Raw genomic sequence first — 27,599 nt, 5'->3', positions numbered from 1 at the left:
TAAAGCAGTTTTTTTAACAAGGGATGCAAGTAAGTTGAAAATGGGCTATTCCATTTAAAATCCACACTACCCCTGTGGAAGATTTTGGAAATATCTTCCACAGGGGGAGTATGAATTTCAATTGGAATTGGCAGCTCCATTTGATTTTATACACCCTCTGAGAAAGATTCGACATGAATCTTCCGCAGAGGGAGGGTGAGTTTCTAATGGAGCTGCCTAATGTGTCAATTCCATTTGAAATTCATACTCCCCCTGTGGAAGATATTTCCAAAATCTTCCGCGGGGGTAGTGTGGATTTTAAATGGAATAACCCAATATCTGTGGCTGGTAGTTAGTTTTAATTTGGAAACATGCAGTACATTTTTGAAACTTTATGTGTTTAATGGAGCAACATGATGAAAAACAGTATAACATTATATATTCCATATTGTTCCTAATAAATGCTCCCACACTAATAAGCACCCATAATTTTGTCAAAGAAAAAGTGACCAAAAATGAAGAAATTTCTATGCCATATAATGCGAGTAAGCTTAAAATCAACTTTTGCTGTTACAATCACTAATTGCATGGAACAAACCAATTCTAACTCAAACTTTCATCCAGTGCATTGCCAAATTATAGTAGAATTTCACTAAAGTAAATCACATTCTTGAATACAATCATAGTTTAATAAATATGTATCGCATTGATACACATTTATTAACCTATTTTCATACACGAGAAAAAATACAGAATTTTTGCTATTTTTATAACAAAATTGACACTTGTTGGAAAATACCAAGCAAATATAAATGCATCAACCCACAAGAATGCATCCGAAAGCACTGCATGTTGTACACGGAGTGCGCGCCTAGCCTGTGCATATATACACAATCAATGTATGTTTCGTATTTTTCTAACATTTGCTCTGATTGGTTCTCGCTATCTAAGAGTGTATGTTGTATTTACCGATAATACACTATTCGCACCAATATTTAAACCCCCTTTTCAAAAAATTCAACCCCCTAGGCATTTATTAGGCACAATACAGTATGTATCTAATGTTTTAAACATCTACAGTAGGACAATGAAAGCTATACTGGACACATCGAGTGTTAACTTGTTGTGACACATTAAGTGTTAACATGAAACTCTAACCATACTTCTATCATGAAAATGATACATTATCTGAAAGATATTTCTCTAAATGGTCTAACTTAATTGCATCCCTGATATATTGCACTAAGGGGGTATTAACATTATAATATAATATGAATTATCAATTTCTCACATTTTACACGGCTCATTCATCTCATCATAAGACATATAAATGATAATATTATATTATTTTCTCAAATTATTCAATGAGACAAATTCCAGAAAGCACAGCCAATCTTAAAAAAACTGACCTGCACTTTTAGTAATTGATTGCCTGATTGATTGATTGATTGATTGACTAATCAATTGATTGACTGATGGATTGATTGATCGATTGATTGACTGATTGATTGATTGACTGATCAATTATCTACTGATCTGATACACCAATTAATCAATTGATATTACCTCTTTTTGGTCCCTGAGTGCTTTCTTATCACCATCTTCTTTCTCCCATGCTTTCTTCCTTCCTTTACTGTCCACACCGACTCCTTCATCTGACGATTGTCTATCTAGTAACATACTAACTGGAGTAAGGAGTTGCATAGTGTCATTGCCGTCATTTCCTCCTCCTCCTTCACCTTGGCTTGTTGGAGTCAGTTGCATAGTTTCATCCGTGATTGCACATAGCTCTGATTGCACATCGGATCTCTTTGATAAGACAATACAAAAAATAAGAATAAATGAGTAAAGGAAGTAACTTCAGCCATGGTATAATCTGTCAACCTGAGCCCTGGCAGGATTGCCACAAATTTTCAGCATTATATTGTGGTTGTGACACTTGAAAATTCATTCCATTCAAAAATCTGCCCAATACAGTGCCATTTGAAGCTCACATTCCCTCAGGTTGAATCTGTCTCAGAGGGTGTATGAAATTCAAATGAAGATGCCTAATGTGTTCTTTCCATTTGAAATTCATTCTCCCTCTGTGAAAGACATTTTCAAAATCTTCCACAGGGGTAGTGTAAACCATTAGGCTACCAAATTGCAAGTGTGGCAAGTGACCCTCACAAGGTATAGAGCTTTTTGTGGCCTGGCATTAGCAGTGTATGAAGCACTTGTTACAGTGGCCAAATGACAAAGCAATATTACAAATTTATTTACAAAATTACTTTGAACATCTTGATACCCAAACTAAAGATGGGTTGATTCTCATTCGTAAGGTATAATGATAATGTAGGCCTAAGTTTTTTTTTCAAGATGCAGCAAAATATGCATTTCCATAATGTGCATTTGAAGTTCCTTAAATAGCCTTACATTTTCCCTTTTTATTTTGACAAAAACCTAGTTTTGGTTTACAGTATAGGTACCAAAACTTTTTTATGGTATTAATGAATTGATCAATAATAAAGTTATCAGCCTCATTGACTTATGTTCAGTCACATAATGCAGACCAATAAAGATTATTTACCTGTATACCAGAGGATTGCACAGCTAACTGCATACCAAGTTTCCGTTTCTCGATGGATACTTTTTCACGTTCACTCTCAACCAGTTGGATCTGGTTCCTGAGGCCTGCCTCACGGATCTCCATTTTGTGGATTTTCTGAAAAATAAATATTAAAATTATTAAGTAAATATTAAAATGTTAGAATTACTATATATTGTTGATTAATGTTCTTGTGCAATGAAATGTGATTACTCATTGAGACCAAATCTGTATCATTTTTGCTTTGATCAGACAAATAATGTTAAGCTTCCTTTGAAAGATTTTTGAAAAGAAAAGCAAAGTTTGGTTTAGCAAAGGTAAAACCTCTTTAGGTCCATTATTTTGGATAGAATTGATATCTGCAATCTTCAAAATGTCAAATCATTTATAGCAACTGAAATAAATTGGCATTGAAATTTTATTAAAACTGATTATGGCAACAGATTTTGCAGCTAAAAGATCAATGGTAAAGACAAACTCAATGTATAATAGTCAAATCCCTATCCATGATACATTTTTTCCCTGAAAGTTAATGTAATAATAAGTGATTTGCATAAAGAATAGATTCTTATTTAAATATTAGTTTTCACTGATCACATTGTCCCTTTTCAATTTCGAGCCCAAATGAGGTAAAATGATGGAAATTGATATTTTATCCTAGCGCTTACAATTTGTTAGCTCGCCGGTCGTATTACATGTATTCAGTGGAACTTCATGCAGCTTGGATGTACATATAAGACATAAGACAAATAGCGATATGCACACAGATTATATATCATTGATTCAATGATCCATGTACACATGAGTTCACACCCACGAGACATGCTAGCCATCATTCAATCGGTGTACTGGGAATAAAACCGGAGATCTCCAGATTTAATATAAAAACTTAAATTTTGCTGTCATTAAAGCACTTCAGGCTTTATCTTTTCCATCATATTTTAGTACATCATTGGGCATTATAATCATGCAAAAAGTAGAAATTCAAGAAAAATTAGGGGCGCACTCTGGAGCAAATCGCTTATTAAGGCTTTAACTTTTTGCTCCAACAATATCATATAATAACTTACAGTCCTCAGCCACATAAATTTACAATTATTTTCAGCATTATAGCTTCATGTCTTTTCATAGAGTTATGCAGGGAAGGGCAAAACAAAGGAACCATAAAAAGGGATCTGCAGTGCTTTGTACCTCATGTGAAAGTCCTGGCTAAACCTGTAAAGATTGGGCTATTCTATTTAAAATCCACACTACCCCTGTGGAAGATTTTGAAAATATCTTCCACAGATGGAGTATGAATTTCAAATAGAATTAACACCTCAGCAGCTCCATTTGAAACTCACTCTCCCTCAAGGGAGGATCCAGGTTGAATCTTTCTCAGAGGGTGTAAGAAAATCAAATGGAGCTGCCTAATGTGCTAATTCCATCTAAAATTCATACTCCCCCTTGTGGCAGATATTTCCAAAATCTTCCTAGGGGTAGTGTGGATTTTGACTTGAATAGCCTGTTGAATACTTACCTCCCTAGCTGAATCCAATACTAATACGGCTTGTAGAAGTAATTCAATCTCATTTTGGGTTAATAACATTCCTGCTTTTGAATCTTTCAAATCAGCCATTTTTTCTTTGAGTTCATTATACTGAGCTTCCTGTAAGACACATAAACCCAATAAAGAAAATTAACATGAAAAATAGAAAATACACTGAAAAAAAAGATAAGAAACTTATACTTATAAGTCATTGAGTACCAAGCAACAGCAAATAAAATAATTTGTCAAATTATTCAATCACAATTTTTGCTTTTTTGCTTGCATTAAACAATTCAATGTCACAATTTGTACACTCAAACTCTACTTGTATGTGTGCTTACATTCTTTAAGAAATTATAATGATAAACAGAATTTTTATCACAAATGATTTTATCAGAAATCCAAGCTTATACAAAAAAATGTAACACATACTGTGCTTAAGACATTGTTTTGATAAGAATCATTACCCAAAATAAAATAAAGCATAACATAAACAGCTTACTTGTTTCTCTATGAGTAGTTTAACAACTATGCCACAAAGATGGAAAAACAATGCTGTTGCATGCACATAGACCTAATTTATATGAAACTAGAACACAGAAACACCATTGCAAGGAGTGACACAATTTCTGTAATAACCAATACAGCTGCACTTTTCAATATTACAAGCTGTCTGAGATTTGTGTTCATGATGTCTTACAGTATAGTAGGTTAACAAGTAGCTGCAATTTCAATCCTAACTCCCTGGCTGTGCCATCCTAACTGATAACTGATACTTTTCAGATCGTTCAAATTGGTTTTCAAGGAGGTGGAAATAATAGTGTGTAGTAGAAACTGTGTATTACATGGGCTAGAAATGTCACAAGTTTATAGATACACAAGATTTAAAATAGAACACTGTATCATGTGACTGCAAGGCAAGGCAGCATATCTACCAAGAGTACTCATAGCTGCCATGTGTATATTCCTAATAGGTAGGATTGGTAATTTCATGGGTTGATACTGAATGGTAAATTCAGATGGGTAGTACACTACCTTTTTGCCATTAAATGTGCTTTGTGCACACTTCTATGGATTTATGAGAGTATGTTGGGATGTATTTGTCCCGGTTCCGGCACTTCGTGTATCCGCGGATACATTATTTATGTGTTCAACTAATATTTCGATTGTGTGAATAAAACAACAGGACAGCTGCATCAATCAGTGACAGTAGATGTTCATAGGTTTTCTTCAACAGGATTTTGTCACAAATACAGCCCTAAAGGTATGATTTTTCCAGTGTATGTTAGTTCATTAATGTACAATCATAATAATAAAACTCAGAATTTTGACAATTTTGAGCGTCCTCATCAGTAAATGTTACAATATGGCTTTAATTGTTTTTCTAATACTATCTCCATTTGCTCACCTGTAATTCTGTTTCCATAATCTTAGGTGCTGGTTTGGGTTTGCTGTCATCATCTTCTTCCAGCTCCAATGTTCTGAATTCTAATAATTCATTTTGTTCTCTGGCAACGTGGAGTTCTAGCTTGAGTTTACTGTTGTTTTCTTGAAGGTCCCTTAACTGTGTAAGATGGTAAAAAGTGGGTAATGGTGAATCCAATCGACAAGGACACAAAACACAGAAAGGATTAATAATTGATACAAGATGATACCTTGAATATGAACGGAACAACTGGAAAGAAAGAGAGCAAGGTACACCAACTTGAAGTGGGGAAACAAGTAAAATACAGACTTGCACCATGTGTAAGATGGTGTAAAAGAGCGCAAAAATTTGTTTTTGATTTTGCATAGTATACACTGCAATTAAAAAGATACTGAAGAAAAGTACAGTACTTGTTCATCTTCCGAAGATAGCATATATCTCTGCTTATAGATAGAACAAACAATGCTATCTACAGGAGATAACACTCATTTATCTTCAGTAGATAGCATTAATACCACATTAATAAATAACCTATTGTTGTCTTCAGTAGACTGACACTGTCTTCATACAATATGGTGTAAGCATTAATTTCATTAAAGTACTGTGTTCATCTTCAATGAATTTAGATAGCATTAATCCTATACAGAAGATAGCATTATTATTCTTTATAGCAGCAATGCTATCTTCAGTAGATAGTAGAAGTGTTGTCTTAAGTAGATAGCATTATTAGTCACAATCTCTAGCACCTAGCACACTTACTATCTTCAGTAGATAGCACTGATAATATTTTCAGTATATATTTAGATAGCATTAATCCTATTCAGTAGATAGCATTATTATTCTTTATAGCAGCAATGCTATCTTCAGTAGATAGTAGAAGTGTTGTCTTAAGTAGATAGCATTATTAGTCACAATCTGTAGCACCTAGCACACTTACTATCTTCAGTAGATAGCACTGATAATATTTTCAGTATATATTTGGATAGCATTAATCCTATTCAGTAGATAGCATTATTATTCTTTATAGCAGCAATGCTATCTTCAGTAGATAGTAGAAGTGTTGTCTTAACGCGGCTGTGTACTCTAGCCATTGTTTCCTTCTCAAAATTGAGTTTTTATGATATGTTTGTACCTTGTTATGTTTTTTATAAATACAAGGAATGAAAATCCAGATTTGTAAACTCCAACTGCAATATTTTAATGATTTTATTTCACTATTCCACTCGTGTTTGAAATTGAAAAGGAAAGAAAATCTTTGTTGTACCAGCAAGGTACACGCTGCAGAACAACTCATCGCGCTATGCGATCGCGCAATTTGTTAACTTCAAGACAAATACGCTGACGATACGTGACGCTTTTTCTGCATGCGTGGCGCATCTTATGGAACCACCACGGAAGCACCGATTTCACAAAAGCCTAGTGGTCAAATGGCTCCGTTTTAGCTGATAAAATGTGGGTTTTTTCAAGTTCTTTCCCCGATTTAAATATCAAGTTATGAATGGATTTCGCTCAAACTTCTCAAGGGGCTGTGGATTTACCCGATGTTCACGTAATATAAGTTTCAAAGACGAAAACTGTCCCATTCTCCTGTGAGATTCGATGAAAGTGCAAAATGTGACCACTTTAAACTTCAACGGCCATTATTTCAATGTTCATTTTCTCGGTAAAATGACGATTTAGGTAGTACGATAACTCAATAAATACAGCATCTATAGGTAAGCAAATATGATCATCGTAAAAAGCATGATCGACTCAAGAAACGGTTTTCTCATTTTTTTATATTTTGGTCTATTTCCGATTTGGGGCATCATTTTGTGCAAATAGGCGTTTTGAATTTTAAAAAGTTCATTTTGATGCCTTATATGGTCAATATCTCAAAAAATAAGGCCAATATCAAAAAAATAAAAAACCGTTTTTGGAATGGAGCCTCAAGATTGAGCTAAAACAAAATAAAATATTTTGGAAAGAGTGTTTTTTGTTATGATGTACCTAACAAATATTGCCAAAAACTCACTTTTTGTGATTTTCTTCAAAATTGTTGTTTTTACCCCAAATCTGTATTTATATTAAGATTTATTGATGTCTTGCCTTCATAAAAATGTATACTTTTATATGTTTTCTTGCGAATAATTACAAAGTTATTGCACTTTTACTACATGCATGTCTGAGAGTACACAGCCACCTTAAGTAGATACACTTACTATCTTCAGTAGATAGCACTAATAACATTTTCAGTATATATTTGGATAGCATTAATCCTATTCCGTAGTTAACATTATTATTCTTTATAGCAGCAATGCTATCTTCAGTAGATAGTAGAAGTGTTGTCTTAAGTAGATAGCATTATTAGTCGCAATCTCTAGCACCTAGCACACTTACTATCTTCAGTAGATAGCACTAATAATATTTTCAGTATATGGCACTAATCATCTTTATTCACAATAAATAAGACAGCATTTTACATTTAACTTTTTCTTTAAGTATATCTATATATTATTTTGTTAATATTATGTTCTTTCCTTCAAGATAGCAATGGACTGTTTCAGTTGAAATCCACACACCCTCGATGGAAAACTTGTCCTTAATCTTTCACACAGGAGGTGTAGGCTTCAAATGTAGTTACCCATTAAGGTAACCTCATTTGAAATTCACACTCCCTGTGTGGAAGATTAAGTTCATGTCTTCCATAGGGGGTGTATGGATTTCAATTAGAATAGCCCAATTTCAGCCTGGTGGAAACCTACCTGTTTTTGAAGTGTTTTGATTTGACTGATAGCCATCTGAAAGCTGTCCTTTTGGGAGCTCATTTTGTTGAATTTATCAAAATCTATAACAGCTTGCCCATTCTGAGTAGCTGTATCGGCACTCTGAGAAAGGTCAATGTAAGAAAAAATAGTACAGGTCATACATGATTATTCACCTGCATTCAACATCGCATGGAATGAATACCATGTTTTTTCCTGGTAAGGTTTAGGAACTGAATCTTCTTTGGTTCTTGGTTCCATTCTAAAAACTCTTTGCTTCTAATTTGAAAAATTATGGTGTTTTACATAATATTTAAAAAAACCATTCTGTACAACAATAGGGTTTTATTTGAACTGGTCAAAATAGTTTTATTATTTTATCTTCCTTGTTGCCGGTCGGTATAACTGAAAGTGTCAAACAGTGTGAAATGTGTAAATGGACAAAATATGAAAACTAACAGTGGCGTGTCCAGGGGTGGGCTTTGGGTGCTGAAGCCCCGCACTTTGTTAAAAATCATGTAAAATCAGCCGTTTTTTTGACGATATTTGCCATTAAGCCCTCGCATAACTCTGAAAGGCCCTCTGAGCCCCCGCAGGAAAAGATCCTGGACACACCGGTGACTAATGTAAATGTTTGCATAACTGTTATACACAACATTTTGACTGCCTCACTTTCTTTTATACAGACTTTATCAAATCTGTACATTTTATTGGAAAATGTGGTGAATGTGGTCTTTCTGCAACAAATCTGTGTCACATGTCTGTTTATATAAGTTATATTATCTTTTTGCATGAGGCTGACCTGGTCTTTGGTGGTCTTTGATGTTTGTCCATTGACTGCTGCATCAATCAGTGACAGTAGATGTTCATAGGTCTTCTTCAATTCTCTGTAATCTCTGGATACCTGGCTCAGATTGGCTTCAAGGGCTGCTTTATCAAACTGAAAGTGCAAAAATGGAAAACAATGAATACATAAAATAAGCATAATTTAACTGGTCCAATATGTAGATATTTGTTCTTAATCCATCTGTATAGGACTTATATTACTGATGGCAAGTAGAGTAATATCAATTTGGAAAAAAAGGCCTAGCTCAACACAACAGGCGGTATAAGGACATTGCAACAATAAAATATGTTACAACTTATAGGTACATTATTGAAATTAGAATAATTGGAAGCAATCCATATTAGATCTAAAAGACCCACACTGAACCGTGACAAAGGGTTAGACATCGACCCTGTCTGGGACAACCTCCTGACCCCCCGGAACCAAGGGGGGGCGGCACAACATCTTCAAGTTTGACCTCATCAACATCTGTGACGTCATCGGAGGTGTCCTAGTACTACATCACTAGCAACAACAATCTTCAGAGCAATAACATACGCTGAAGACCCACTGAAAGCGCTCTGGTGAGTGTACCAAAATTTCTTTATTAAATGCATATATGATTATAAACAAGAAGTATTTCCATTTAAATTCACTCAAAAAACACACAATATTTTACTGTAAAAATGTTCAAGCATTTCTCAATGCTAACCTTTTCAAAATGGACAAAGAGCTAATGAAAAAAGGACCAACCTACTGACCCTCCACATTTTTGTCTTGGAAGGACAAGCAAACAATTAATTTTTTAGTCTAATTGTGACATCTGTGACTAAGAGATACAGTTGACTGTATAGAAATATTCAATTAACATCAAATTGATAACTCAACACAACAGGCGGTATAAGGACATTGCAACAATAAAATATGTTACAACTTATAGGTACATTATTGAAATTAGAATAATTAAGCCATAGTGAGCGTGCGTCCGGAGGGCAGTGCCTCATGGCCGGCCCAGATGGCCTGGGGTCCCTTTTAGATACAAAATTGTAATTTTCCCCCCAATTTTTTAAAAAATCAACCACAAATGATTGTAGTACTTGATTGTAGTAAAAAAATCACAAATAAAAAGATTATTTTTTTTAATAATTAAAAAAATCTGAAATTTTTTGGGAATTTATAAAAATTCAGAAAACCTACTAAATTCTGGAAACTGGCATCTCTAGGCCCGTACGCAGGGGGGTGCGGCCGCACCTCCCCAAATGTGCAAAAGTATTCAAAAAGTCCCAAAATTGTAAAATCAGGTTTTTACGCTTTTTTGGTCAAAAAAGGTCCAATTTTTTAGAAGAAAGTCCACTTTACACAAAATCGCACCCCCCTTGGAAAAAAAAAAGTCCACTTTTTTCAAAATCAGCACCCCCCCCCCCAAAAAAAAATTTGGGCATCTCTGTGTTTTGGTTTTTAAACACCAAAATCATCTTCAATGTTTTAGCAAAAAATTATCTTTAATGTTCACGATACAGTTTTCCAGAATTTAGCCTGCCATTTTTGACGAATGTATGAAAATGCATTAGGAGGCCTACATTGAAAGCAAACCTGTTTTGTTTCTGAAATAACCAATCATAATAATTGTAAATAGCTGGATGCATCCAAGTAATGTCTAGATGCTCCAATACTTTTCTGTGTTTATTGATTTTATTTATAGCATTCTGTTTTACCCAGACATGTATCTATAAGCCATGTCTTCCTTTCCAGCAGCATGATATCTTCTTGATAGCCAAGACATGTTTTATATAACACAGGTGATATGCAGGCATATAAACATAATCCAATGGGGTACAGGAAATTTTAAAATGTAGACATATTTGGGGTAAATGTTTTTGTCGTTATGCAAGTAAACAAGAAACTTCCCCTTTCCAAATTGACTTTTGTTTATACTTACAGCATGTTTTTACAATTGATTTTGAGCAAAGCAAAACAATATCTCTGACATGTTCCAAATATGTACCATTTTGTCATGAGGATAAGTTGCATCCTAGCCTGCATACATCCCTCAGTATTTGCTTCTGGATGATTTTCCCCTTTAACAAGCCCATTGCAGGGCTATTCTTTACACATTATGACATGAAGTTTCTGTTATCAGGAATCCCTGTTATGCTTATATTTGTGATCAATGGTAAACCACCTTTGTGAAATGCAACAATCATAACTTGAGATGCATCATAGCTTAATAATGATGTGTTGTTTTAAAAGTCTTTATGAAATGGACATTGTGTATTATATCCACATGAACCAATGAACATGTCACTGTGAAAACTGACAAATCCAAGAGATAAAAGCCCACATGGAGCTATATGGCTTCTGCACACAATACCTCAGTCAAGTTTATAACTTATGTCAAGGCAGAGGCTCCAGAAGATTTTTAATATGGGGGAGGGGGCATTAATATCAAGCCTTCTCCGAGGTGCAAAATGCTGAGGGGATGACTTGCACCAAATCAGACAAAGGGCACAAATGCTATGAAAAGTGAGGTGGTTAAGGTATGCTGTTCCATGCAGCATAATGGATAGATCAGTCTTGTGTCTTTGTTTACAAACTATCACATAAACTATTATCTCTGCTAGTTTATCTATAATGGAAAAGACATGTTTAGTTTTCTAGATTTTTAGATACCAACCAACAAACAAAGCATTGTCTCATCTCACATACCTCTTCCCATCCAATATCGTCTGAGTCTGACAAAGCAGATGAAGCCCAAGATCCAGCCCAAGAAACATCTATGGATGCCCCCGTACTTTTGCTCCTTAGACTGGCATCCTCCTTGCAATCTACTCGTGATAATAATCGTCTATGATCACTATGACTACGCCGATGGCGTCTGATACGATCAGATGTACCTGTACTACCTGAAAATCAAAACATATTCATCATAATATGATGGTTAACTGTTGCATGATTGAGCGGCGTTTTATGAAGTTATATGATTGGTAACATTAATGATTACATAACGATAGCGGTTTCTCTATAATACAATTTTGCACAGTGTCATAATTATTGAAAGTTGTACTTTTATGCAAAATATCTGTAGATTTTGTGCAATAGTAGACCATTCACAACCACTGCTGATTTTCAACCGTCTCTAAATTGCATGCCTGCGGACATCTCTCCTTAACTTATTATGCAACCATTCCCACAAATAGATACAGGCATGTAAAAATACCCGAGCCGTAGCCGAGGGTGCATCCTTAAAAATCGTTTAAAAAAAATTGAAAATCTGCCCTTTCTGGAAGGAAAAATTCACCAAAGTTCTGGGTTTTTTTTTGTGGTAAAAATATTGAAATCTGTCCTTTTTTGAAGAAATTCACAATTCGCTTTTTTTGCTCTCCACAACTCCCAAAATAAATCCTGGCTACGGGCCAGTAAAATATAAACCAATTGAAAAATTGTTCAATTTTTTGAAATTAAGTTTTTTATGTATTTGGATTTGGATGTGAAATCCATACACCCCTAATAGAAGATATGACCTTAATCTCTCACACAGGGGGTGTAGATTTTAATTGGAGTTGCCCATTCAAGTAGCCTCATTTGAAATTGACACTCCCTGTATGAAAGATCATAGGTAATGTCTTAAATAGATGGTGTACATATTTAAACTGGAATAGCCCATTCAGTGTGTAAGTGAAGAAATTTATTGGTTGATTTCTTAGAACTACAAGTCCAACAAACCCTTGACAAGTTGTACCATATCAGAACATATTTTATTTTCATTTGTTTTTATGTGGCATGTTCCTGATCTAAGGGAACAGGTCACATATGTATATCAAAGGCATAAAAATCTACTTTTGGCTCCTTTTTTGTGCATAGTAAAATGTATACTTTATTCCACTACTGCATGAAAAATGCACATACAAAAAAGGCACATTGCAGGCATGAGAATGAACTCAACATCAAAGCAACTGAAATTGTTAAGATAATTTGGCTTATGGCTAATTAATTCTCTTGGTCGGGCTGACGTCACAAAGGGGAAATAGCCTTGTAAAACCGAAGGGGACAATGTTCCCGGATGTCCGACCAAGTGAATATGAGCCTGAATGAACCTAAATTTGAGCTACATTTTTTTTAAACAAAAGCCTGTTAATTTTTTTTAACAAAAAAATATGATATATGTATTAAAAGCAAGAATATGCTCATGCCTGCAATTTTGAAAATAAAAGTAAAACAAATCCATGCTTGAAATGAAACATACAATGGCAGACAAGCAGGTGCAATACCAGCAAATTTCTTTTCTTTTTGCAACCCCAATGGGCTGCAATTACCATTAATCCTGATGGTTAGGGTTTAGGGTTAGGGTTTGGGTTAGGTAGTGGGTTTGGGTTAGGGTTAGCATATTGCAGCCCATTATGGTTGCAAAAAAATAAATGAGCGTGCAGCACCAGGAAATGCATTCTCCGGTTTAATGTGAAACACCTTACTCCATCACCTCCCGCATCACCTTCATTCTGTGGTTTGTCCTCTACTTGCTTTGACCTCAATATTGCATTTGGTGCTGTGCTTTCCTTGACATGACTCCCACATTCAGATGCATGCACCTTGGGTAAAGGGGCCTTTACCTCCAGTGCACACTTAATGCTCTGCGTGCTAGCCCTGCGCTTCAACGAAAAAAGTTGATGTTTTGAAATATTTTCTCAAAATATCAAGAGCTATCTGAAGAACTACTGGACCAAAACTAGGCTTGTTGGTACTCATTTTAATGCATTTTTCATTCTTATTCCAAATATGGTCATGAAAATTTACATTACTGAAGTTTTTGAATTTTTGAAAAATTTTGAAACATGTTGTCTGCAGTCGACACCCGCGTGAAGAGAATTAAATTGCATATTATCTGTGCTATAAATAGTTCTAGTAAATGTTGTCTACCATTGTAGGTTAATGAAAACAATTACTAAACTAATGAGAAAAGAAGAACAAAGTTATATATAAACTACAAACAAAATTCTCAAACAGCAAATTATTGAATTGTGGCTTACATCCCAATTAAAGTGATATTCAGAGTTCTTGAGCTACAAAAGTTGAAATTTAACAGTGCTTTGGGTCTTTATGCACTACCGTATATGCGCAATGTTTATTTTTTGGCTTCATGTTTTATCCCAATTCAGTCCATTCCTGCTAAAGCAAAAGGCTCACAAAACTCAATCAAATCAATGAGGACTAACAGGAACTCTGACACACCTCATCTATGCCATAAATTTCAAGTGTTTGTTTATCACAAAATGAATGTTCTAGTAGACATCTAAGGTTCAAAAAGTAACAAGAGCCCAATACGTGATTCAATCTCAATTTGATCTGATTTCCTAGACTTCAAAAGCTCTGAATATCCTTTCAACTGATGCATATTTTGGAATTCAATTTTTGGCATAATTGCAAAACACCATGGACACACTTTATCCTGGATCTTTGCTTTGATAATGTGCTTAGTACATTGTGTTTCTGTTACAAAATGACAGACAATTGCTTTGTTTATAATGTGTCCATGGTATTTCACAATTGTCCCCAAATTTTATTCAAAATTTGTTGCAAGATTTGAACTTTGACCTGAAAAAATTGTACAGCACATGGACGACCTCAAAAGTTAGGATTCAGAAAGTATTGGATTCCTCCATTCTGCTAAAAGCCACTTATTATTTTGGGAGGAATTTATCACTTTTTTTTGTTAAATTTTGGTAAATTATGCCCATTTCATGTTCAGTCGGCATGTGAACTGTATTAAACGTTTGTGTCACCATCACCACCATCCTAGCTTCCAAAGTTTCTAGTGTGTTAATTGTTTACCACCACCACCACCATTTATAGGTTAGGCAGCCGGCCAGGCACTCATCAATTGAACTGTGGCTATCTTCATCAATGATGTTTAGACTTACTGTCACCGTTACTTTTGAGGCTTGTGTCCTCAGTGGCACTCCAAGGGCCCATTTCCTTGCCTTGCAAGGGTGTCTTATGGCTACCGTGGAAGCTATGACGGCCATTGGTACTCCTGCTTCGCATCGGCATCGGAATGCCAGAACTACTATGACTGCGCTGACTGTCGTCTTCACCGCTTTCGCTGAAGCCACTGGTCGGTGTGCGCATGTGTCGTCTTTGGGCGCTCAAGCTACGTGCGCGTTTGTCAGAAGGTGTATCTCTTGGGCTGGGAGTTGTGACGTCACCAGATCGGTCTCCTCTACGCTGCTTTTGGGCGATTTCCTGTAAAAGTGAAGTGAGAAATACTTCAAAACAGATGTCGAGAAAGTAGCAAGTTGAGGAAAATGGTTGATTAGATCATCAAAAGAGAATGAAACCAGAATTAGTGTCAATGAAAGAAACATGAAGACGGTTTAATAACTTCATTGGTAAAGAACCATTCACTTGTGATTCCAAGAGTAAAAATAGAAGCAAATCCAAAAGTGAGTTTGGGGTGAAATCAATCCATTCCATATTAGTAAATAAGTCTAGTAGTCATCAGTTTTGTAAGTTTTGCCAATGCTCTAAATGCAGCAACAATAAATTGGTATATTCCAGTTGAAATCCATACACCCTTTATGGAAGACATGGCCTTAATCTTCCACACAGGGATTGCGAATTACAAATAGGGTTACCTGAATGGGTGGTTCCATTTGAAATCTGTGGGAGGTTAAGATCATGTCTTCCACAGGAGGTGTATGAATTGTAACTGGAATAGCCCATTAGTCTCCCACTCCTTCTCCTGTCTCTGTATCTCTATATCTCACAAACACATATACCCCAGACATATGAACCCAGCAAACATAAAATGTTTTACGAAAAATGTTTAAATGTTAGGTTGTATTAATGCTATAAACGTTTTAATAACATTTAGAAAACAGTTTTGAAAACTTGATGCAAAATAGCCTAACGTGATGTTATTAAGCATTGACAAAATAGTTTGCAAAAATGTTTGCCAAAACATTTTTTGGAATAAAATTTTAACATTTTATAAAATGTTCCTGTAGTGTTTTTTCATTTGACATGTTTTAAAAATGTTTTCATGATCTTTATATAGCCGAATATTTGAATGTTATTGAAACATTTTGACCAAAACCAAAACGTAAAAAACACATTTATAACATTTTTTAAATTTTTGTGTTTGCACAAACATCCTTTATTCTTTTTTTCTGAGTATGTTCCCTTATTTGCAGGTCCGGACAAAATGCACACACACCCCTACATCCTTCTCTGACTCTTATTTCTCTTTTACATGACTTTTTTGAAATGATTAGATTATAAAAAATATGTTTCTAATATATAACAGGCATGAAATTCCCTGGATGAAACTGCATGATCACAATGACATCTGATGTTACTGGTTAATAAATGAATGATACTCATTAACGATTATGAGACAAAAGTGTAGAAATAATGTTGCATGCTTGCGTATATTACAAAATTTTGGCGTGTGTTAAGCAAAGAAGAGAGTAAATTTCAAGCCAAAATGATTTTATTTCATTAACATTTAAAAAAGGAAAAAACTAAGGACTGCTCATCAATGGCGGTTAACATCTGTGTTTGCCTGTTTTGTGTATGCCTTGCATATATTCTTGTATGTGCATGTTTTGTTTGTAGGTGTGCATTTGTAATTACCTGCAAACATGGGTCTACATTAGGATACACACATCACAAACGCGGACCTGCACGTTTGTGCACTCGGATAGCTCATAATCAGAAAGTTGCTATCTACTGAAGATAGCTCGCATACCTGCAACCGTCTCATGGTGTGTGTCCTTGGTCAGATTGTTTGCAGGTCCTTGTTTACAGGTATTTACAAAGAGAGGTGTGTGTGGGGGGGTGTCTTTGTATACAGGGGTATGGTTGCACAATGGGATTTGGGGTATGCGTCTGTGGGTCTGTGCACAATTTATCAGTGCAATTATGCAAGAATAAAATTGGCCTAGCCTATTTTTTTTTAAAAGCGCAGTAGGTGTGTAAAAATTGTAGGTGTAAAAAATAGTCCAATAATCCAACCTATTGTAAGTGTAAAAAAGAATCCATGATCAGCACACATTAAACAGACAAACAGAAAAAACAAGGAAACACACATCTACACAGAGTGATAACACAAAAATGCAACAGGTTTTCTACACTTAAAGACTCTGACTGACTTATAATAACACAAGCATTATATACATGTCAATATACGGCATTCATCAATGTTAAAAAAAGTTAATATACATGTACTCATTCAGGGGTCTGGACTTACTGATGGCTATGTCAAAAGAAGAAAAAACATTGATGGGGATATATAAAAGACTCAAATACACCATAATTGGTAAAAGGAATGAAGTTGTAATATATTATATCACAGTTTGCATGGACTCCCTGGATGGGGGAGGTTGATACTATTAAAGTTTAATCAAAAATGATTCTTAGAAATACATGTGAATTGATTGGAAAAGCGCAGTTTGTATGTTGGCAATTCTGCCAGATTTTACTGATTACTTTTGTGCACATCCTAAATGTCATGCAGTTCAGGAGAAGGCTAGAACTGGCTGTAAATAATCAGGAAACCCTTTGGAAAAGGGCTATTCCAGTTGAAATCCATGCACTCCCTATGGAAGACATGACATTAATCTTCCACACAGGGAGTGTGATTTCAAATGAGATTACCTGAATGGGTAAACTCCATTTGAAAACTACACTCCCTGTATGGAAGATGGTTAAGGTCATGTCTTCCATAGGGGGTGTAGAGATAAACCTAAACCAACTTCTCCTCCCTCCCCCCCCCCATGCTCTGCCACCCACCCCAATGTTATGAACCTAAATCAACATCATTCCTTTTCCGTGCTTGGTGTATTCATAAAATCATAATTCTTTGCATTCTCATGCAATAGCTGCAACAGGCAGGCAATATACACATCAGTAAAGGGTACCTGTAAACCGCACCCTCTGAAAACAAAAATGGTTAACAATTATGATTATGTACATATGATAGGTTACTATCATGACTATAAGATCAAGAGCTGCTGATATATGTCAACTTCAGAGTTATTTTAAGACTTTCTGTTCAAAATCATTTAAATTCATTGTTAGTTTTGTTACCCAAACTTGAATGCAACCAAACTTGAATTGGTTGTTTTTTACCCAAACTTGAATGTTACCCAATTTTGAATTGTTAGTTTTGTTACTCAAACTTGAATGCCACCCAAACTTGAATTGTTAGTTTGTTACCCAAACTTGAATGTTATCCAAATTGGAATTGTTAGTTTTGTTACCCAGACTCGAATGTTACCCAAATTTGAATTGTTAGTTTGTTACCCAAACTTGAATGTTACCCAAACTTTAATTGTTAGTTTGTTACTCAGACTTAATTTGTTAGTCCGTTATCCAAACTTGAATGTTTATTAGGTAAAACAATTCTTTCCAAATCTAAACCCAGAGATAGTAGTGGTTAAAGCTAGAAGACCAATGAGCAATCTTCCTTTAAAGAGAGCCAAACAAAGCAATAAAACAACATGATTGCCAATGGCGGCACATGTACTGAAGATGGTAATTGAACTGGTTCATATTTAGCTTCATTTCATGGTTGGCATATAAATTATTCGTTCAGACTGATCACCATCACTATGGCCTCATCCCAATTGCATAATTCAATAACTCAATGAAATAATCATAGAGCAAAATTTGACCTCAATATGCAGAGTATGAGCTTTTGTACCCAAATTTTCAACGTCATTCAATGAATGTACTAATGTATCGGGTTAAAGAACTGTGACCTGATAGATGAGTATGTTGTGGATTCTAGTGCATGCTTGGGTATTCTTCCTTGCATGATCATAATAACTAATGTTAAGGGTCAAAATTTTGGATCAATTTATTTGCATTATTAATGACAACATTTATTGAATGACAAGTTCATCAGGCATTCTCATTATGATTTGTAATAGGGTAAGCAAGTACAACAATCGGGGGAAAGACATGTATACTACATAGTTTATATGCCTTCCTTGAGACAGTACAGTAAAATTGAATTTTGTGATTTTCTCAAAAAAAACCCCATTTTTGCAGGAATCTGTTATGCTAGTTGGAATCCCTGCGTCATTTCTTTCTGAAAATGTATACTTTATATACTTATCATTACGTTTAGAGATACATGAAAAACGATATCTAAATTAATGCCTCGAGGAAGGCATACAGATCGTCACCAGGGGGGAAAGTCTCATATAATAAAAGATTTATGACTTGACCATCCAGCTAGCCACTCATCCACCTGTCATTTTGGACAGGCAGTATGCTCCAGGACAGGTAAAACAAACATATTTTGGATATGCGAAATGATAAATCTAGCTGCTGTAAATAAAATTCCTAAATGAAGACCATGCCAACACTTGTTTAATCTATTTGAACCCTGAAAAGCTGCTGAACCCAAATGATGTTTCCGAGGTCAAATTTGGAATATATTTCTTTTTTTCAAATCTGAATTTCTAGCTATTAAGGACATATCATTCTAAAGATCACATTTTAATGATCTATCTTCATGTTTGTAAATGCATAGGCCTATATGATGCAGTGAAGCAGCTTACGGCCTACCATAAACCATGAACATATTTTATTGTATAATAAATATATATATTTCAAACAATTGTGATAAATATCCGAAAATTAAGAGAATAGCAAGTTCACATACAATCATGTGACACATATTGGCAGCTCTTTAATCACAAAATATAACATAATGTTAGTCAAAAAGGTTCAAACTGTATTCAAGCAAATCATAGCTAAAAGAAAATCAAGCGATAGGATATCAAATAATCTGGTCAAAAACTAAACAAAAATAATTATGAAAATGTAAACATATAATAGATACACGTAGGGCCAACTCACCATGGCAGACTGTTTAAGCTCTAGGATCTGTGAAAACAAATATCCCGATAATTTAAGAAATGTTAAAGGGCCTCCGATTTCAATGTGGGGGAAGACGCTGATTATGACAACGAGAGATAACATCTATATTTTGTTACATGAATGCAACATTGGGCTATTTCAGTTGAATTCCATCTCCCCTATGGAAGACATGACCTTAATCTTCCACACAGGAGTGTGTATTTCAAATAGGGTTACCTGAATAGGTGGCTCTATTTGAAAGCTACACCCTTGTGTGGGAGATTAAGGTCATGTCTTCCATAGGGGGTGTGAGGATTTCAAATGGAACAGTCCATTCTCAAGATCTATGATAGCCTCTTTTGAGTTGAAATTGTACAGATGTTGACAAATTGCTACTGTGTGATGCATCACATTTAACTGAAAATTGGGTACTCTTTCAGCTTGATGCAAGCATACTTTACACTATTAACCGTGCTGCAATATATGTGTTTAGAAAGTTAAATGTCTAACACACTTTAATGTTTAGATCCTAAACACATTGCATTTGATTATGTGTTTAATATCTTAACATTAAAGCATTTAAATGCTAAACATTTAACTTTCTAAATACCAATCTGTCCTCGATTTCTAAACACTGTTTTTGCAGTGTAGCTGCATAGGAGGGCCTATTTGGCACATCGGGGGTAAGACAAGTAATGTTGGCATACCATTGGGTAAATCCCCTTAAATATCATACAGCTCATAAAAAGAGTTTAGTGTAGTACATAAAAACAGAACCATTTTGAGCATTGTGGACATTTTGCTCTATACCCCTTAGAACTATAATTGCTCTGGATGGACTTATAACCCTTAAATGTCCCACAAGAATAGTCTTTAAAGAAAAGAATTAAAGAAGGCCTTATAATGAAAAAAATATTTGCTATCCTGAAACATGGCAAGGATACTTTTATAAATGTGTAGGCCTATATATGTGGAATGTGCATCATCAGAGTGCGCCCCAAACCTGCCAAAAACAAAAGGGTTGGGATTCTTCCAGAAATCCCAGACAATTATCCACATTTTCAGTAGAGGAATCACTAGAAATCAGTTATAACTGAACATTAAAAATGTGTTTCAAATACAATTATATACTTCTTAAGGGGTGGATCTTGGAGAGCGACCTCAAAATGCCATGCAATTTTTTCCATCCCACAAAACTACCCAGGAAATGGATAGGTGGGTTCCTAAGGTACAGGCTGTGCACACATCAAAAACATCTTAGTATTCTTCCATGGATTAAGTATACCCACGGTTAGGTATCTATTTCTCATGTAACAACTTCAGTTCAAAATACCTATAGATCTTGAGATGATGAATCCCCATAACAACGCAAAATCTGAGATGTACCCTTCACGAGGGAAATAGTTGCACACTAAGATATGTTGCATCAAAGTCAATTCCATCAACATGGCTTTCCAATCAGACATGATGGTATGATATTCAGCATGCAATATAATGCAGCAAAATGTCGACATCTCATTTCCGAGCCAAAATCTGATATTTCTGATTGGACTTTGGACAGATACCAAGTATGTTGGAGTGACTTCAAATAGATGTCAAGTATATAGGTATGCTCTTGATTATAATATCCAAGAAACAGGAATAAAACAAAATAAATACAAAACAAACAAGCAAACACTAAAATAGAAATGCTTGGAATAACACAATCAACACATTTTCTATGTCTAGCTCTACAAGACATTATTAAAATTTGCACATTTTTAATCTACAATATAATTATGCAGGTATAGGTCTACAGTCTACACAGTGGCAGTGTCTGATTTAGCAACAAATGAAGGGCAAAGATGTTATCCGAAGGCTAAAGATTTGAATTTGTTGACGAAATTTGTGAAAAAAATACAATTTAGGGCAAAATATACAATTTTGTGCTTTTTTTTCCTTTTTACTGATTAAAACTGGGGAGGGGGCACAACTTGATGTCAGGTACCCTCTGCCACTGCCACTGAGTCTACAATATCTGGTATAGTATAGCACTCTAAAACAAACAGTAGGTGCAATGAGTTGTCATTGTGCAGAAACTGTGTTGGATTAAAGACAGTGGAAAATAGTTGGACTCTCACAAGGTAATCACATAGAGAAATCCAAGTTGTCACTAATTTGCTCTGTGAAAAATGATTTTACAAAAATTGATTTTGATTGTACAAAAACATTTGTAATGAGAATGTTTGAGATACGCTAGTACCCTTGTAATCTATGCTAGGCAAAATAGCCAATTATTTGCAAGGGTAAAAAGGTACAATGCATCACACCACATAACAAGACAGCTCAATACTACTTCACATAGTTTTATGAAGCAAATAATTTGTCTTTTTAATGATAAAAAAATTGGTTAAAAAATTTTACAGTTCAAATAAAGAACAAACATTAAAGCCATAATGTATGATTTTATAATATGAAATTAGGTGTTTTTTTCAAACCTGCTTTTTATGGCATATTTGTAATATTTACACATGTCCCAACTTACGCCTAAATGGAATCACCCAAATTTGTTGTGTTTTTCAGGTCAACAGAGCAATTTTGACATCATGTCACATTCTGACATTAATGCCCCCCCATAGAGAGATTTCATGTAAAACTATCAAAATAGTCAGTGGGGTTTTTTTTTTCACTTTACCTTATTATTTTAGCTTAAAATGGACAGAAACCTTTCCTGACAGTTAATACTAATATTATTTCAGTATTTTGAGTAATGAATAACAAAATAAAAATTGGATGGAAATCGTACATATGGCTTTAATGACAATGACAAAAAGTCACCAAATACGTTCAAAAACAAAACTGACAATAAATAAAATAGCAAAGACATAGCATTCTTACCAAGGCAGCCTGTTTCAGCTCCACAATCTCATGAAACTGTTCTTGGTTTTCTTTTCTTAACCGGACCAACTCTTCTTTCTCCTTGTCTCTCACATCATCATTTTCCTTACTTTTTTCTTTACTTTTTTCTTTGTTTTTCTCTTTACTTTTATCTTTGCTTTTTTCTCTTTTTTCCTTCTTTTCATCTTTTTCCTTTTCTGATTCTGTTTCTCTTTCCCTGCTCTTTTCAGTACTCTTGTCTTTGCTTTTATCTTTGCTTTTGTCTTTTGGTCTGCGATGTTTAGGCCTGCTTCGACGAGTAGAAGCGGCTTCTTGGTCTAGTCTGCTGCGCATTTCTTCTTTAACTGATCGCTGCAAAACAAATCAAATAAACATAAACATAAACATCAATACACAAATCCTTTAAATAATCTTATAATAAAACTGATTGAGAAGGCCAAACAAACAAGATTGATTATCTCATGGTCAACTGCACATGTTCATAAAATTGCAGATAATACATTTTATTTCCTCTTTCATCTCTCTTTTAAAAAATTTTTTGTTTTGAAAATAGTATCCAGCAAAATCATCAAAATAATTTAAAAACCATTCAGGAAAAAACCCAAACCACATTGTATTTCCAACCTCTTATGCAATCAGAGACAAACCTTCTTTTTTCTTTAGCCAAATTATTATATCACAAGGTTACATAATTGTTTAAGAAAAATAAATCACAAATTATGTAAAATTATATAACATGTCCCTTACATCAAATTAGAGAATAGCTAGCAGAGAAAATATGTGGACATTTAATTTGAAATTAAAAAGTACACAACAAATGATATCAAACTGCAGTCAATCATGAAAATATTAACAGGATTTGACGAAAATGGTACTTTAATAATATTGCTCCTTATAACAATTTTTTCATTTTCTTCCTTGAAATCTGTCAACATCGCCTTAAAAGCAGTAATATAGCCCACGATTGCAAACTAGGATTGCAAACTGGAATGAAATGAAATGGAGCATACCCATCACATAGATTTACTAATGGTACAGTACTGGATATGTCTGGCTCATTACTCATAGGCTGACAGGGTGAAACAAACAAAATTGGCTTTTTCAGTTGAAATCCATACACCCCCTATGGAAGACATGATGCTAATTCCACACAGGGAGTGTGAATTTCAAATGGGGTTACCTGAATGAGTGACTCCTTTTGAAATCTACACCCCCTGTATGGGATGTTAAAGTCATGTCTTCTATATGGGGGTATATGGACTTCATCTGGAATAGTCCAAATACACATTCTATGTGATAAATCAGTGGTGTATAGCCTAATGTTAAATAGCGGGGAAGCAATAACAAAAATAAGCGATCAGGTGATCCAGAGAAGAAATATCTTTGTCTCTTCCCTAGTGATTCACAACACATCTTTCTGTGTGCTCTTACTTGTCTAAACTATAGAGGTTATCCGTGTTCTATAAGTTGCATATCCTATCAGCGAATGCTATACCTTGTTTAGGACTTTCAAAAGAAGTACCTGCATGTGCAACCATGACTGTTTCAAAATAGCCCGCTAAAGTAATACAGGCAACTCTGAGGTTGTGCATTGAATTGGTTTGAATGAGGAATACTACGGGAACCAGCGCCTTTTGTTAAATGTCACGCATGAGTCAAGTAGATAACCTCTATTGGAGCAATGACTCTCTGTGGATGAACATGTTGTAGATGGTTAATTTTCTCCATGTATCTAATAAGAGTATACCAGTCCTACATCTATAGTGAAGTTTGATTTCAACAGCGGTACATGTACATTCCCTCATCCAAAAGAACAACATAAAACTGCAAAAAACCTATAGTAATTCAGTCACAACCGCATTATAAGAGAGCACCCTTGCAACAACACCATATAAAATGGACAGTGTCAAATACTAAAAAGTGCAGAAGTTTAATTTCAGACTAACTATAACACCACCTAAAATGTTCAATTACAAGCATGCACAAAAGGAAAAATAGAATCTGCATTTAAAGAAACTAATTAATTTGTGATTCTTAATCCTGCACCTCTCAACTATTAATGACCTTAAATGACCCTTAATAAACTATAACTGATGGCTAAATATTCTAACTAGCTTAAATATATCTTTCATTGGATCATTGCCACATAAGCTACTGGTATAATTTATTTTTCATGAAGGTGTGACAAGGAGAACTTAAAAAGACCTCACACACTTATCCAAATGATAAAAACATTGTAAGAATGCAATTTTACAAGTGCAGAGTAAAACAATTACAATGTTCCACCTTTGGCTTATTTTGTTTCTGAATTGAGTACAAAAGCCCATAATGTTACTCTCTAAATGTGAAAGAGTGAAAAATCACTCAAAAAGAGTGAAATATCTCACTCTTTCAAAGAGCCATCTGAGTGACAACTCTTTTAGAGTGAAGCTCACTCTCAAGAAAGAGTGAACAAATTCACTCCGGAAAAGAGTGAATCAGAAAAGAGCATTTATTTATTTATTTATTCATTTAGGCCTATTTTATATACAAGAATATCACAGCAGTTCATAACAGCTACTATGTGCTTTAAATTGTTGTGAGGCTAGGCCCCAGGTTAGGTAGGGCCCGGTCTAGGAATATTGAACTGGTCTAAAGCTTAAGCACATACACAATGTGTCGAACTTCAGTGTGGGATGAATGATGAAAAACTATGGATTTAGTGAAGCTAATAGTCAAACTGTTCAATGGTGAGTACACTTAGGTGTAGGACATAACACTTGGCAAATACCATGTTTACGGTCACAGTCTGGAGAAGCGTGATGCGGCGTAACTATAAGCTTACATATGTGTACATGTAAACCGGCACTGCACTCTCAGAACATTGGATAAAAAATGAATGGGCAGAAAACAGTTGGTTAAAAAATGCCCAACAATGGTTAAGATTCTTGAAGTTGGGCAAAATACAGTTTAATACATGGTTGGTCAAACCTGTCAATATGGTATTTACACAATGTTGGTTAAAAGTTAACCAACCTTGGTAAAAAAAATCCTTTTCCCGCCAATAAAGTTGGGCAAAGTATGGTTTTGCCCAACCATGGTCACATGGTGTTCCTTTGCGAACTGTGATTGGTCATTGTGTTGGGCAAAAATGCATTTCAGAAAACAAGATGGCCGATATGAGTGGCTTGCTGCAAAGCGGTGGATCGGGGTCTTCAAGATCTGTTGGAGACATTTGAAGGTATGAAATTATATTATAAAGTATATCATTTACAAAGAGTATAACACTTAGTTTAAGTGTGTGCGAGGCGAGACTGTGAGCAAGACTTACGATGCTTTTATCGACGACAACTCACACCACAACCGGTAAAGCTTAAGCTTAAGCTTACCGGTTGTGGTGGTAGATGTCGTCGATAAAGCATCGTAAGTCTTGCTCACAGTCTGGCCTCGCACACACTTAAACTAAGTGTTATACCCGATAAAATGTTTATAATATAATTTCCTGCCTTCAAATGTCTCCAATTGGTTAAAATAAAATATGAACAATGAAATGAACTTTCCATTCATAGTGTTTAACCAACTATTGGTTATATTTTGCCCAACATGCTTTGCCCAACTGGTTGGTTACCGTAACGTTAACCAGTAGTTGGTCAATGTTTTTAACCAACCTGTGGTTATATTGTTAATCAACCCTGGTTGGTTAACAATATAACCAACTGTTGGGCTGTTCACCTGTAAATACATGGTTGGTTAAAATTTTAACCAAGTTGGTTAAAATTTTTAACCAATGTTCTGAGAGTGTGGGCCGGTAACAAACTGCTCACATATGACTTAAGCTTACTGCCGCCGTTGTCTCCAGACTAAGTGTAGGCCTATACTTGCTACGAGTTATGACCTACACATAAATGTAATCACTATTGAGTATGCTGTCTATTTCTTCATCAAATCCGCTTTCTTTTCGCCATTCATTCACACACTGTTCACCATTTTGTTACACAAGTTCAACAAACATCGGCCGAATTTCGGCGCTTCTGATTGGCTGACAGTTCGATCACTCCAAGAAAGAGTGAGATTTTGCGCCACTTTTGAGCGAGTGAGGCTCACTCGAAATCGCGAGTGAAATTATGTGTACTGTTTTCACTCTTTTAGAGCTAAAACCCACTCTTTTAGAGCTAACTTAAATTCACTCTGAAAAGTTTTTCACTCTTTTACATTAGAGAGTAAGGTTATGTTAAGATCCATAAGTTAATTAATTGTGACTTAAACCATGGACATTACTTGTCCCTTCCAATTCTAAATGAGGACGCACTAAAAGGTTTAATGGTTGCAGTAATGGTTGCCTCAATATGTTATTATACCCTTACAAATGTAATTTGTTTGATTCGTTTGCTGGAGGACTAAAGTAGAATGAGAAAGTACATAACCCATCTCAACATACACCAATGCAAGCAGACGTACCAGTAACATTGCCAGCAATTACACCAGCTGTTTTATGACAACTCACAAGCTATTATGACCAAATTGACTTATTTATAGTATATCTTTATATCCCTTAAATTGAACATCACCATAATTTATAAGCATCCTCAAATGACCCCTAAATCACCAGTGTCTTCCACAAAAATACTTCCCCTTCACCATTTGGTTTACGCTTAGCGGGATGTCATTTTCTTCGGAAGGGGTGGGTCATGAATATGTCGATGACCGGAGTCATTTTTTATGACCCCCCACTATCGCGGGCTAAATTCTTTTATGACCCCCCTATCTCAGGTCGAAAATTCTTATGA

General features: G+C 35.1%; 1 protein-coding gene across 1 annotated transcript in view; it reads right to left on the bottom strand.

The window, feature by feature from the left end:
* LOC140160495 (uncharacterized) overlaps nt 1–27,599 on the bottom strand; it is a 164,417-nt gene that overhangs the window by 56,230 nt on the left and 80,588 nt on the right. Inside the window, 10 exon segments of the mRNA XM_072183732.1 lie at nt 1,546–1,788; nt 2,549–2,683; nt 4,086–4,214; nt 5,503–5,658; nt 8,265–8,387; nt 9,067–9,204; nt 11,797–11,993; nt 15,006–15,327; nt 19,957–19,983; nt 22,834–23,184. Coding sequence (XP_072039833.1) covers nt 1,546–1,788; nt 2,549–2,683; nt 4,086–4,214; nt 5,503–5,658; nt 8,265–8,387; nt 9,067–9,204; nt 11,797–11,993; nt 15,006–15,327; nt 19,957–19,983; nt 22,834–23,184 — 1,821 coding nt within the window.

The sequence above is a fragment of the Amphiura filiformis genome, chromosome 1, assembly GCF_039555335.1.
Source record: "Amphiura filiformis chromosome 1, Afil_fr2py, whole genome shotgun sequence".
In the NCBI taxonomy this organism is placed as follows: domain Eukaryota; kingdom Metazoa; phylum Echinodermata; class Ophiuroidea; order Amphilepidida; family Amphiuridae; genus Amphiura; species Amphiura filiformis.
The sequence above is the reverse complement of the archived record's forward strand: the minus strand, read 5'-3'. Positions and strand labels throughout refer to the sequence as shown.